We start from the raw sequence: 14,579 nt of genomic DNA on the forward strand, positions 1-14,579 counted from the left end.
GTCCACTGGTGTAAGTGAGGTGTTAAAGTCCCCCACTATGATTGTGTTACTGTCGATTTCCTCTTGTATAGCTGTTAGCAGTTGCCTTATGTATTGAGGTGCTCCTATGTTGGGTGCATATGTATTTATAATTGTTATATCTTCTTATTGGATTGATCCCTTGATCATTATGTAGTGCCCTTCCTTGTCTCTTGTAACATTCTTTATTTTAAAGTCTATTTTATCGGTTATGAGTATTGCTACTCCAGCTTTCTTTTGATTTCCATTTGCATGGAATATCTTCTTCCATCCCCTCACTTTCAGTCTGTATGTGTCCCTAGGTCTGAATTGGGTCTCTTGTAGACAGCATATATATGGGTCTTGTTTTTGTATCCATTCAGCGAGCCTGTGTCTTTTGGTTGGAGCATTTAATCCATTCACGTTTAAGGTAATTATCAATATGTATGTTCTTATTACCATTTTCTTAATTGTTTTGTGTTTGTTTTTGTAGGTCCTTTTCTTCTCTTATGTTTCCCACTTAGAGAAGTTCCTTTAGCATTTGTTGTAGAGCTGGTTTGGTGGTGCTGAATTCTCTTAGCTTTTACTCGTCTGTAAAGCTTTTGATTTCTTCATCGAATCTGAATGAGATCCTTGCTAGGTAGAGTAATCTTGGTTGTAGGTTCTTCCCTTTCATCGCTTTAAATACATCGTGCCACTTCCTTCTGGCTTGTAGAGTTTCTGCTGAGAAATCAGCTGTTAACCTATGGGAGTTCCCTTGTATGTTATTTGTCATTTTTCCCTTGCTGCTTTCAATAATTTTTCTTTGTCTTTAATTTTTGCCAATTTGATTACTATGTGTCTCAGTCTGTTTCTCTTTGGGTTTATCCTGTATGGGAGTCTCTGTGCTTCCTGGACTTGGGTGGCTATTTCTTTTCCCATGTTAGGGAAGTTTTCGACTGTAATCTCTTCAAATATTTTCTCGGGTCATTTCTCTCTCTCTTCTCCTTCTGGGACCCCTATAATGCGAATGTTGTTGCATTTAATGTTGTCCCAGAGGTCTCTTAGGCTGTCTTCATTTCTTTTCATTCTTTTTTCTTTATTCTGTTCCACAACAGTGAATTCCACCATTCTGTCTTCCAGGTCACTTATCCGTTCTTCTGCCTCAGTTATTCAGCTATTGATTCCTTCAAGTGTATTTTTCATTTCAGATATCTCTATTGTTTGTTCTTTAATTCTTATAGATCTTTGTTAAACATTTCTTGCATCTTCTCAGTCTTTGCCTCCATTCTTTTTCCAAAGTCCTGGATCATCTTCACTCTCATTCTGAATTCCTTTCATCGGGTACGTAGCCCTCTGCCTTTTCATCTTGTCTATCTTTCTGTGAATGTGGTTTTTGTAGAAGTGGGTCCTTTAAATACCAGAAAACCAGAGCTGCTCTGGAGCTGCTGGGAGAGCACTGCAGGAGCTTGAAGACCCTGGGGTTTGCAAAGGATCTTGCTGTTACCTTGTTTTACTTGTTCATCACTCTTGGAGAGGTTTGCCTTATTACAGTAAGTTTATTTCTTAGTTTATGACAGTTAGCCACTTTTAAGACTATTTCCAATTGAGGGAGAGGACTCGTTTGGTCTGGTAATATCGAGGCAACTGGTGAATACGGCTCTCAATCAGAATCAGACGGAATTTAGCATCTTTATCCTTTCTGTTTCTCTCGAGATGCTTTCGAACAGCAACAGCTTCTTAATTAAATGATAGAGATCCTCAGAAAGATCAGGAGCAAGTCTTTTGGGCTTAAGCATTCTCAAGATTTTATTGCCTGGCACAAAACGTACTTGTGCAACACCATGTGAGTCTCTCAGGATCATACCGATTTGCGAGGGACTCAGGGCCTTCTTGGACAGTTTGTAGATCTGCTCCTTCATGTTGTCAGATGTCAGCTTCAGCCAGGTGGGGACGCTGTGGTGGTAGGGCAGAGCCGACTGGGACAGGCCCTTCCCGGGAGCATGCGTGCGACCAAATTTATATTTTTTAAACTTTCCCAGGACTCAATTAATATCGCTTAAGAAAATTTTTGTGGGACCAGTGAAGTCTTGGGGCTGCTGCATTTAATACTCAGCCGAACCCTGGAAACCCAATCTGTAGCCAAACATTTGGCTTTGGTTTAGAGGCAGAAGTCGAAAAGGGGAATTGATATGCAGGTGTGGTACAAAGCTGGTCTTAAAAATACAGATGTTATTACCTCTGGGCCCTAGGGACCTGGAACAAAATGCAGCGAGCCACCCCCAGAGGTGAAACAATGGTCATAAAATGGTTTCTCGATTCATGAGTTTTGCTGAGCTGTCTCTTTGCAACCTTTAGTGACTATTTAATAACACTAACAGCTCTTTGAGCTAAATTGCTAACATTTGGGGAGCAAGGTTATGTAAAACAAAATTGAATTATGAAAACAATTTTCCAGTTAGCTCTGGCATTTCTTTATTTCTGTTTATCTTTGTCCTCAAAGGAGCCATTTACCAGTTCCTACCCGGCAGGCATGAGCTGATGTCCACAGACCCCAAACAATCAGCACACACCTCTAAACAACAAGCGTTCTTATTTTCCATCTCTGGTCCTAGCCCAAAGTTTGGAAGTACATTCAGTCATGGAAAGCTCTAAAACCAAAGAAGTACCCAAAGTAGTCTTTTGAAGAAAATTATGATGCCTATTTAACCTCACTTAAATTTTCATAAGACTCTCTTAGCCTAGTACTGTTGGAGGTTGTCTTACTTAGATGTAGAAACTGTGTGTATTGATACCTGAAACTTAAAAACAGAGGCACTTTCTAGTAAAACTGAAAGACGCACACCATAAAAGCAAGCAGTTCCACTTCTAGGTATATACTTCAGGGCAACTCTTCCACATGTGCCCTCTTAACAGCAGTTAAAATGAATAAACCAGATGCACATGTGTCCACGTGGATAGCTCTCAAGAACACAGAGTGAAGAAAGCAAATTACCAAAGATACATTACCATTATGGAAATATTTGAATTAAAAACACAAAACAGGGCTTCCCCGGTGGCGCAGTGGTTGAGAGTCCGCCTGCCGATGCAGGAGTCACGGGTTTGTGCCCCGGTCCGGGAGGATCCCACATGCCACGGAGCGGCTGGGCCCGTGAGCCATGGCCGCTGAGCCTGCGCGTCCGGAGCCTGTGCTCCGCAACGGGAGAGGCCGCGGCAGTGGGAGGCCCGCGTAACGGAAAAAAAAAAAAAAAAAACACACAAAACAGACACTATAAGAGCATGGATGTACCCCAGCTTCAGAGACTGCCTCTGGGGAGAAGATGCAAGTAGGGAGGGATACCAAAGCCTCCTCAACATTATCCGTAATGTTGTGTTTCCCTAAGAAAGAAAATATCTAAAGCAAATTTAACACAAAATTAATTTACTGAGTACTTGGTATTATTTTCTATGCCTTTCTGCATCTTCACACATTTTTTTGATTTTTTTTAATTGAATGAACAATTCTTTACATTCTCTAGTGATTTACAGTTTTCAGAGGTTTCACACATGCATCTTTATACATTTTACAAATTAAACATAAAGTCCAAACCAGGATTTAAACAAAAAGAGTGGATGCACTATCTAGCACCCAGGAGGGTCTCTCTCCAAACCCAGCAAAGCAAGGATAGTGGGCATCTGGTAAAACAAGCTGAGGCCCCAATCTTGAGGAAGACAGAAGTACCGGCAAGCTGTATTCAAACGAATTCATCCTTTCTCTTTTAGCAGCCTGCTCTTAAAACTCCCTAAAAGCTTGTTGTTTAATGACTTACCTTCCTGGCCACATTCTTCTTGCCTGGCACAGATTTTTAATCCCACCCAGTGATACTATAAATCGAAATTTCCACTGCTGCTATTCATTCTGTTCCTTTGGGGCTCAAGTTCCTCTTTTCTCTGTTCATTATATTCAAATGCATACACCCAAACGGGACCTATAGGTGGATGACACAACTTGCTCTCTATTCCGCATAGAACTTTATTTAATAAATGGAAATAAATATCTACAGGTGGAGGGAGGTCTGATTGACAGTAACAATTCATTTTTCCAACTAATTCAGTTAACACCTGATTGGAAATCCTGAGCAAGGTTTGAAGTTCTTTCAATGTTACTTAATATCACTTCTGTTCAGCCAGTATCTATTCAACATCTCCTCTGTCAAGGGTGACCAGCCCATAAGACTGGAATTACATGCATCTCTTTAGAAAATCATTTGCAGTCCCAGAAGGCAGTTTGAAGAAAAATATACAATGCACTGTCCGTTGCATTGATGCTGTGAATAAAGGCCTTTGAGAGTCCTGAGAGGGAGGCAGGGAGGAACCAGTGCAGTGTTTGGGATCAGACAAGTGGAGCTCTGGATGGCAGCTCTGCCATGATACCCCTGGTGAGCCCTTGGAAAAGTTACTTAACATCTCTGATCTTCTATGTTCTCATCCAAAACATGAGGTTAGTAATACCTATCTTCTGGGATGGCTAAGAACTGAGTGAGGACTTCCCTGGTGGCGTGGTGTTTAAGAATCCACCTGCCAATGGAGGTTTTGAGCCCTGGTCTGGGAGGATCTCACATGCCGTGGAGCAACAAAGGCCGTGTGCCACAACTACTGAGCCTGTGTTCTAGAGCCCACGAGCCACAAATATTGAGCCCGCATGCCACAACTACTGAAGCCTGCACGCCTAGCGTCTGTGCTCTGCAACAAGAGAAGCCATCGCAGTGGGAAGCCCACACACCACAACGAAGAGTAGCCCCCACTCACCGCAACTAGAGAAAGCCCACGTGCAGCAATGAAGACCCAATGCAGCCCCCAAAAATTAAATAAATAAGAACTGAGTGAGATAAGTAAATGTACAATGCTTCATACAGAGCCTGACATATTGTAGGTATTTGAAAGCATAGTTGTAGTTTCCTCTTCCTTATTCCTGATGCAAGACACAGGGAGAGACATGTAAATGCTGCACATTATCTATGAAGATATGATTTGCATGTAACGCATCAACAAGAAAAAAATATTGGTCCAGCTTTGGTTAGATTGCCATAGCAAGGTTTTGCCTAGGGGATTGTAACCATCCATGTGCCCTTTACCAAACAGAGGTCATCTTCTCGCATGATAATTTGTCATCAGGAGGGCATCAGGATTAGCTCATCGTGAAGCAACGCTTCTGATAATTGAAAAAGCACAATTAGATTTTTGAATTCTGTGTGTAACCTTGCATAAGCTTGAAGTGAAACCTTGGGTGGATAAAGGTGATGTAAATGAATGTTGCACAAACTGTGTTTGTGATACTTTTTGTAGTACTTTAGGAAACATTACACGTTCTCAGAAGCTCTTGATATCGCTCAATTAGGAGGGAAAATGCTGTTAATGAGAACACTCATAAATTTTTAGCATATAATTACAACAGCAGCCTATGGATATAATCACTTAAATAACTTTGTGGTGATTTGTGCCACCGCATTTTATTTTAAAAAATTTTATTAAAGTAAATGCATTTTTCTAAAATCAATTTGAAATGGCTGTGTATATCCCATGTCATCCCTCCAGCCTGGACTCACTGCCCTAGTGACCACTGTTACTGGGGTGAGGGTTGAAAAGGTTAACAACCAGCAGGTCAGTTTCAGGTTGGGAGTCCAACCTATTTTCCATTCTCCCCATCAGCTACCCCCTATTATGTCATCTTGAGCAAATAACTTCCTAGCTCTGAATCTCTTGGCCTTTAAAAATGGGGATGTAGGATGTTAGATGAAATGATTTCTGGATTCCTCTGCTTCAGAATTCTGCATGTTCATGACTTCTTGTTTTCTGCATGTATGATTGCACACTAAAATGACCATGTGTTCTCAACTGTAAAATGCACATTTTTTTTCACATTTTAACATCTAAAACATTACAACTGATGGGAATTTAGATTGCTGTGAAATACGGTGTTAAATATAGGAGAAGTACTGATAATAAGTACTATTTTATCAAAAGCTTCTACAGGAAGATGGAAAATTACTGTCAAAATACTGACTAAAAATGAAAATGAGAATGTACAATTCTTGTAACTTAATGGAGATTTTTAACATAAAAACAACCCAGAAGCTGTAAGGACAATTGTCCCAGGGGAGGGATTGGTTTGGGTGTCCCTGAAGGTCCCTTTCGGCCCAGAGATGCTCTAACACACTAACTTTGTTTCACTTACTTGGTTATTTTGGGCACTCATTAAGTAAAGAGCATTTTGGAAAAAATAGAAGATGGTTTATGGGAATGACATAGTAATATCGTACCTATTAAATAATTACACGTAAATTTCCATTGAAGTGTTAAATTACTGATATTCTTTTTTTTTTTTTTTTTAATTACTGATATTCTGATCAGCTGATCGTTCCTATAGCTGTCACACGTTGATTATCTTCAAATAAATATGTTTGGACACTGAAACTGCAGTGAAAATAATTTCATATTTGTTGATGGCTTCAAAGGTTCTTTGGATTCTTGTAGAAACTCGAGTTAATTGCTATGAGCACAGTGCTGTATAACAGAAAATATTTTTTACTTGTGCTCTCGATAAATGGAACTTCCATGTTAATTCTTACCCTAGTAATAGAGGAAATATTACTTTATTATAACTGCTAATGATTTGGGTTGCTGTTGAGCTTATATGCATAAAGGGAAGTGATTATTAATTATGGATGACTTGTTTCTTGATTTATCAAGCCTTCGTAATAATTACAATGCATGTTGTTATAGTCAGTCTCACTGTGGCTCTTAGCTTGAATTCATGAGAATTGAAGCAGTTTTGAACCTGACTATAGCAGGAACAAAGCCCAGAGCTGTGGTGCGGTTGATCTTGGAGGAGCTGCCTAGAGACTGGTTCCAACGCCAAAATCTGGGATCAGTTATCCAAAGAGCCGTATTTGAGGGCTGGGTTTGATTTCTGGGTTTCCCTAATTGACAGTAGAAATCTCAATTTATCACATGTGCCATGAATTTGTTAGTCTGAAGGAATTAATCAAAATCCTGTTTCTGTAAACATTTTTATTGATTCATCATTTCTGAAATCATGCAGTTTATGAGTTGGTCCTATTTTGGGTAATAGCAATTACTTATGAAAGCTGCTAGATAGTTTCTGTCAAGTTTAATTAAACCTTTTCTGCTGGGAGACAGACTTTTTAAAGTTTGTGAACTGCCGACTGTTGATACCATGTCCCAAATATTACTAATAAAATGGAATCTCTACCAGTAAAAATAAGTTGGAGGCATCAAACCTCCAAATCTGGAAGCCACTTGACTTCTTTTAGACAAATTCCATATGTCTCATTACCTCATCGCGGCTCAGCATTTGGTCTTGTGTGTTGTTTGTGGGTGGGAGTCACTTTTTTTTAAACCTTTTTTTCTTTTTTGAGATGTCCACTCTATTTTTTAGTACTATCCTTTTGTAAATTTTAATGATGTGAAAGCACCTAAGGACTGATGGAGATGCTCAGAATAGCAACCTTTGTAGTCTGTCCTGATGACAAGCTTATCAAGGGAGATTTTTTGACTCATTTATGAAATCGGAGGAAAATGTAGAACTTTAAGGCTGCCTTTGACTATACAGTATTAGAAACGTGGGAGGATGTTAGGACAGAGGTAGCTATTGACTTAGAGAGGAAGTTTAATTGATGGGGTCCACTTTGATCTGGGCAGGTTTGAATTGATTAAAAAAAAAAGGGAAAGTAATTCAGACTGAGTGATGGTTCAAAGACAATGAAGAAGAGTTTTCTCCATTGGAAAAATGGTTGGATGACTACAGAAGAGCCAGTTTTTAAAGGTCTTGGTAATCAGGAGTCCCTGAAGAATTTTGAGTGGAGAAGTGATATAATGAAAGCAACGTTAAAAGAAAATAATTCAGGGCTTCCCTGGTGGCGCAGTGGTTGAGAGTCCGCCTGCCAATGCAGGGGACACGGGTTTGTGCCCCGGTCCGGGAGGATCCCGCATGCCGCGGAGCGGCTGGGCCCGTGAGCCATGGCCGCTGAGCCTGTGCGTCCGGAGCCTGTGCTCTGCGATGGGAGAGGCCGCGGCAGTGGGAGGCCCGCGTACCACAAAAAATAATAATAATAATAATTCAGTGGCATTGGATACAATTGGAGGGAAGGAGTAAGGTGAAGGAAAACTAAGAGGTGGGAAGATCAGTTTCTATTATAACAATCAAGGAATAAAGTGATGATTAAAGTAATAATAACTAAGGTCACCAGAGTGGTGCCAGTGTTATGCCATTCATAACAACAAAGCTACCATTAATTGAATGCTTATTATGTGCCAGGCATAGTGCTAAGTGCTTTACTTAGAGTATATCATTTAATCATCATCACAACAACGTTATGAGATAAGTACTATTATTAATCCCATTTTGCAGATGAAGAAACTGAGACTTAGAAAAGTTAAATGATTTCCCCTAATTGGTAGCGTGATCCCCTAATTGGTAGAGTGAAGTTCTCAGCATAAGTTATCTGACAGCTGAACCCATGTTATAAAAGAGAAACGTTAGAAGTATTTGAAAGGTAGAAATGAAAAATGGCCAATATATGTTTTGCTTAGTGCTGTACTTGATATTATAGCATCTTAAAGTAGTGAAGACCAAATATTTTATCATAAGGGTTTTATCATGAGAGTTTAAAATCTAACCAGAAAATCAAGTTGTAACATGAACCAAACAGATGTCATAGGTTGGATTCCCCAGGAAATAGACTTTGAGATTTGTGTGCAGAAGGTTTATCAGGGAGAGTGCTTGGGGAAAATATCCCATGAAAGGTGAGGGATGCAGGAATGGGCAGATGCAACAGAGACCTCAACTGATCTTATAGGGAGTTCTGGAGCTGGAATGGCCCTTCAAAGTTGTCCCGATAAAGACAAGGAGGCCAGGCCTTTGTACCCCTCCATCAAGCAATCAGTGGATGCTGGCTGCCCGCAGGAAGGGAGGGTAACCTTTGAACGAAGCAGCTTCCTTCTCCTGAAGACAGGTCCTGGGAAGGGACTCAGCTATGTCCTCAATCCTGAAGGCAATCTGGACAACATACTACAGCATCCACTGCAACAAAATATAAGAACATACTTATATTTTTAAAACTACTCTTTAATATAAACCCCTTAAGTCACATTTGGGGGGAATACCTTTCTTTCAAAGTACTATTTTGGTGGGGAGGAAACACCCAATAAATCTATCAGTGCATTTCTTTGCTATAGAGTGGTGGCTTTAGTTCTTGAGGAAAATAATCAATATGGAAGGCATTTGGTGTGTGGCTTAATTGAAACACTGTGTTTTGGACCCATTTGGTGTTAATCCAACACTGTTTTCACACCTGCCCTCTTTTTATGATGCCTTTTTCAAGTGGAAGTCTAGTATGGATTTCTCGCTTCAGACTAAAGAAAGGACATAAGACTGTCATCACTGGCCGGGAATCCAAATCATATGGTGTCGTGAAGTCATCCTTCACGTCCATCAAAAAGACCCTGACAGGCTTGCCTGCAGAGAAGAGCTGTGTAAATAATGTCTTGGGCCAAAGTCACCCAGGGGACACTCCATTATACCACAGCTGATCTTGACAAATATTAGGCACAAACACACAAAATACATACATACCTGGACTTCACCTCCCAGAGAATCTGATTCCTGGTGGCCGGAGTGGGATCCAGGAATACTTATTTTGTAACAGCCTCTAAGATTCACCAGAGTTCAAGAACCCCTTTCCAGTGAGCCAGTGGAGGCCTTTGATAAATCAGTCTATTCTATGGGAGTCTTTGAGGATGATATCACCAATTGGATACGTTGGGGCTCTCCAAAAGGCTGAATCTCAGAAAGAAAGATCTTCTTAGAGGAAGTGGGGAGTACCATCTAGAAGAAAGAAAGAAGTTGAAAAACTCTGCACTCAAAAGAGCAAGAGAACACAGGACAGAATTGGGAACTAGAAAGTAGAGATAGGGATGATGAAAAATCTCTAAGATTCATAGATCTTTTTGAAGTTCCTCTTGTTTATTTTTATTATCTTGTCCATTGCTCTTAAATGAAGATGATCCTTGTGTTTTTTTTTTAAACATCTTTATTGGGGTATAATTGCTTTACAATGATGTGTTAGTTTCTGCTTTGTAACAAAATGAATCAGTTATACATATACATATGTTCCCATATCTCTTCCCTCTTGCGTCTCTCTCCCTCCCACCCTCCCTATCCCACCCCTCCAGGCAGTCACAAAGCACCGAGCTGATGATCCTTATGTTTATCTTGAGGGATAGCAAATAAGCGGGAGCATATAAGCAGGGATCTGTCTTATTTATTCACACAATAAACCTTAGTTGAGCAGTTACTATATTCCAAGCACTGTGCAAATGTCAGCAGTGCACAGACAGGAAGATTCAACCTCTGCCTTCAGGAGCTCACAGCCTGAGGGAGCGAGCTGAGACTGACAGATAATAGAGCACAAACACAGAGAGGCACAGGAACTGGGAAAGCACAGACAGGTGGTCCCTAAGCCCTCCTCTGAGAGTCAGGGAGAGCTCCCTGGAAGAGGTGTAGAGGACTCTCCAGGATTGGAAATGCGTAAGTCAAATGTGGTCTTTCCATCCATAATTGTGTCACATATTTCCACCTACTTAGATCTTCTTTTTTATCCTTTAAGAGGATTTTTATACATTTTCCTTAAAGATCTTTTATTTGTCTTTGAACTTAATTCTTAAATAATTCATCATCTTTGATGCTATCGTGAAGAGTATGTTATTTTATATTCTTTTTTTGGTGGTTCATTGTTGGTTATAGAGAAGTACAATTGACCTTGACATAGTATCTTGTATCGTGCAACCTCACAGTACCCTGTGACTAATTCTAAGAGTGTTTGGATTTTCTTGGGTTTTCTATGTAGATAAACATACCATCTGCAGACAAAGGCAGTCTTGTCTCATCTTTTCCAGTCTTTATATTTCTTATTTCCTTTCTCTGTGTTACTGCACTGGCCAGGACATCCATAAAGAAAGAGCAGCAGTAATTTGGGCATCTCTGTCTTCTCCCAGATGCTAAAAGGAATATGTCTTACTTTTCTCCTTTGAGAGTGATGTTTTCTGTGGGTAGGTTTTGGTAGATTGCCATTTTCAGGTTTAGGAAGCACCCTTCTACTTCTAAGTTTTTCTGGGAATGCTTTATCTTAAATACGAATTGGACTTTAACAAATGCTTTATTTAAATAGCGTCTTTTGAGATGTCCATATGATTTTTATTCTTTAGTACCAATGATGGAATGAATTACGTTGGTATATTTATCAGATTGTACCATCCTTACGTTCTGAGATAAAATCACTTGAATATAATTATTACCATTTTAATACACTACTGGATTACATTAGCTAACATTTAATTCAAGATTGTGGCATGTTAAAGTAGGGAACATTGGCTTATTGTTTTCTTTTTTTTCACTGTTCTTATCCAGCTTTGGAATCAAAGCTATTCTAATGTCATTAAATAAAATAGGAAGCTTTCCTTCTTTTTCTGTACTCAGGAACAACTTGTAAAGTGGGGATTATCTGTTCCTGGAACATTTGATAGAACTTACAAAACCATCTAGGCCCAGTGCTCTGGGGGAGCAAGGTGAAACATAAGAAGGTTCTTTATTACTATATCAATGACCATGAGGGCTGGCAGATGTGAAGAAGCCACCGTGGGTCCCAGAACCAGCCATCGCCAGTCACAGCGGGCTGGCTATCCTGGGAACCAGAGGAACCAAACTCCTATGAGCTGGGGCTGCAATCGACATATCTCGAATGAGGAACGTGTACAGAAAGGCTGCTTGAGCAGCTGCATACAGGATGGATTTTATTGGGGATGGGCACAGGGGACATAAATAAACAAAGAGAAGCTTCCAGGGAGGCTGATGCAACAGTCTAGGTGTGGGATGTGGGGTGGCGTGGGGCCCGGATGAGGAAAAGGCAAGTCTATGAATATCGCAAAGGAATAACTGGGAAGCCCTGAGCATCTCCTTATGGATCCTATCCTCTAGAGCTGAGCTTCTCAAACTGTCCTCACACACAAGTAAGAAATGATGGTACAACGAGGGAGGTGATAAGAGTTGAGAAGAAGTGAAAACATGGACATGTGATGGGGAGGATGCCTTCACTTAGGTCAGGGAGGGTGACAATAGCGTGGCCTGAACGACAGGCGTCATCCCTTGAAGACTATGGAGGGAGCACAGAGGCAGAGGGACATCCGGGGAAGGCCCTCAGGTCCCTCGCACCCTCTGTCTTGAAGCAGGACCTGTAACACTTCCAGCTCGTTCAGCAGTGCTTGATGTGACGTGTTCAGGTCTCCTCCCCTGTCTGGCCACTCTCCCTGGACGAGGCCCCGTTTGTCACAGTTCCCGCTGAGACAGGGCCCGGAGATCTGAAGCCAGTTGTCTAGCTGCAGGCTGACTGGGCAGAGAGAGCTGGTTTAGGACACTTCTATTCATGTAGATGGAGCCTCCATTAGTTTTCTGGCAGTTCCACAGCATTGTTTATTCATATCGAGCCAACCTGGTGACAGACTGGACATACAGGCTGACAGAGTGAGAAAAGTCAGGGTATTTCAAGGGTTTGGGGCAGGAAAACAGTAAGTTAGACACGTAACCAAACCCCATGATAACTGTTTTGGTTTAGGCTCACTCCACCGGATTATAAAAGTGACTTGTTTATCTTTCCATCTCAAGTTCCTAGAACAGTCTCCAGGTCTCTGTGGGCATACCGTGGAGATATAGTGGGATTAGTCCACAACCACGGAAATAAAGTAAATATCACAATAAAGCGAGTCACACGAATGTTTTGGTTTCCCAGCACATATAAAAGTTACATTTACACTGTACTGTAGTCTATTACGTGTGCAATAACATTATGTTTTTTAAAAAAATTCGTGATTGCTAAAATATGCAAATCATCACCTGACAACACAGGGTTGCCACAACCTTCAATTTGTAAAATAAGTAAATAAACAAGCGAGCAAGCCGTATCTGCGAAGCAAAGTAAAGCAAAGTGCAATAAAACGAGGTCTGCCTGTATTGAGAGTATAAATGATCCTGATGTCCTTGATTATAAATGAATTTGATGACTGTACTTCTCAGATGAGAAAACTGAGAAAAAGAGATGTCCCCTGATGTCCGTGCACATTTGGGATGTCTCTACTTTGACTCACAGCCGCTGCTTGTCCTACTGAGGCATCAGACAGGCTTCCCTGGGAAACAAGAATGGGGCTGGCAGTGAGGGAAATAGGGTTAGTCATCCAGTGGTTCAACTAATATTTATGGGGTGCCCACAGAGACCTGGAGACTGTTCTAGGCACTTGAGATGGAAAGATAAACAAGTCACTTTTATAATCCGGTGGAGTGAGCCTAAACCAAAACAGTTATCATGGGGTTTGGTTACGTGTCTAACTTACTGTTTTCCTGCCCCAAACCCTTGAAATACCCTGACTTTTCTCACTCTGTCAGCCTGTATGTCCAGTCTGTCACCAGGTTGGCTCGATATGAATAAACAATGCTGTGGAACTGCCAGAAAACTAATGGAGGCTCCATCTACATGAATAGAAGTGTCCTAAACCAGCTCTCTCTGCCCAGTCAGCCTGCAGCTAGACAACTGGCTTCAGATCTCCGGGCCCTGTCTCAGCGGGAACTGTGACAAACGGGGCCTCGTCCAGGGAGAGTGGCCAGACAGGGGAGGAGACCTGAACACGTCACATCAAGCACTGCTGAACGAGCTGGAAGTGTTACAGGTCCTGCTTCAAGACAGAGGGTGCGAGGGACCTGAGGGCCTTCCCCGGATGTCCCTCTGCCTCTGTGCTCCCTCCATAGTCTTCAAGGGATGACGCCTGTCGTTCAGGCCACGCTATTGTCACCCTCCCTGACCTAAGTGAAGGCATCCTCCCCATCACATGTCCATGTTTTCACTTCTTCTCAACTCTTATCACCTCCCTCGTTGTACCATCATTTCTTACTTGTGTGTGAGGACAGTTTGAGAAGCTCAGCTCTAGAGGATAGGATCCATAAGGAGATGCTCAGGGCTTCCCAGTTATTCCTTTGCGATATTCATAGACTTGCCTTTTCCTCATCCGGGCCCCACGCCACCCCACATCCCACACCTAGACTGTTGCATCAGCCTCCCTGGAAGCTTCTCTTTGTTTATTTATGTCCCCTGTGCCCATCCCCAATAAAATCCATCCTGTAGGCAGCTGCTCAAGCAGCCTTTCTGTACACGTTCCTCATTCGAGATATGTCGATTGCAGCCCCAGCTCATAGGAGTTTGGTTCCTCTGGTTCCCAGGATAGCCAGCCCGCTGTGACTGGCGATGGCTGGTTCTGGGACCCACGGTGGCCCCTTCACACCCGCCAGCCCTCATGGTCATGCCCACTCTGTGCTCCGAGAGGGCCCCTCATCCCTCTTAGCCAGCTTTCCTTCTTCTGCCTCAAGTTGAAATCGCTCAATAAAAAGGGAAACAGTTTCCAAGCATGAAGCTTATGTCCATGTAAGCTGGCTCTCGAGCACTTTCTTTTTTTCTTAAAAGTTGTTCCTATCTAACCACGTTCTAAAATTCCCCCAATAAAAA

General features: G+C 41.7%; 2 protein-coding genes across 2 annotated transcripts in view; one reads left to right on the top strand and one right to left on the bottom strand.

Moving 5' to 3' along the window:
* Positions 1-14,579, top strand: part of THSD4 (thrombospondin type 1 domain containing 4) — a 201,838-nt gene that overhangs the window by 61,371 nt on the left and 125,888 nt on the right. The gene's annotated exons all lie outside the window — the stretch shown is intronic.
* LOC136143718 (small ribosomal subunit protein uS15-like) lies at positions 1,573-14,378 on the bottom strand. Its single transcript, XM_065901452.1, is given in 5 exon segments — positions 1,573-1,712; positions 1,715-2,009; positions 9,330-9,493; positions 9,796-9,862; positions 14,229-14,378. Coding segments are annotated over 5 exon segments (816 nt in total).

This window comes from Phocoena phocoena, chromosome 2 (genome assembly GCF_963924675.1).
Source record: "Phocoena phocoena chromosome 2, mPhoPho1.1, whole genome shotgun sequence".
Lineage (NCBI taxonomy): Eukaryota > Metazoa > Chordata > Mammalia > Artiodactyla > Phocoenidae > Phocoena > Phocoena phocoena.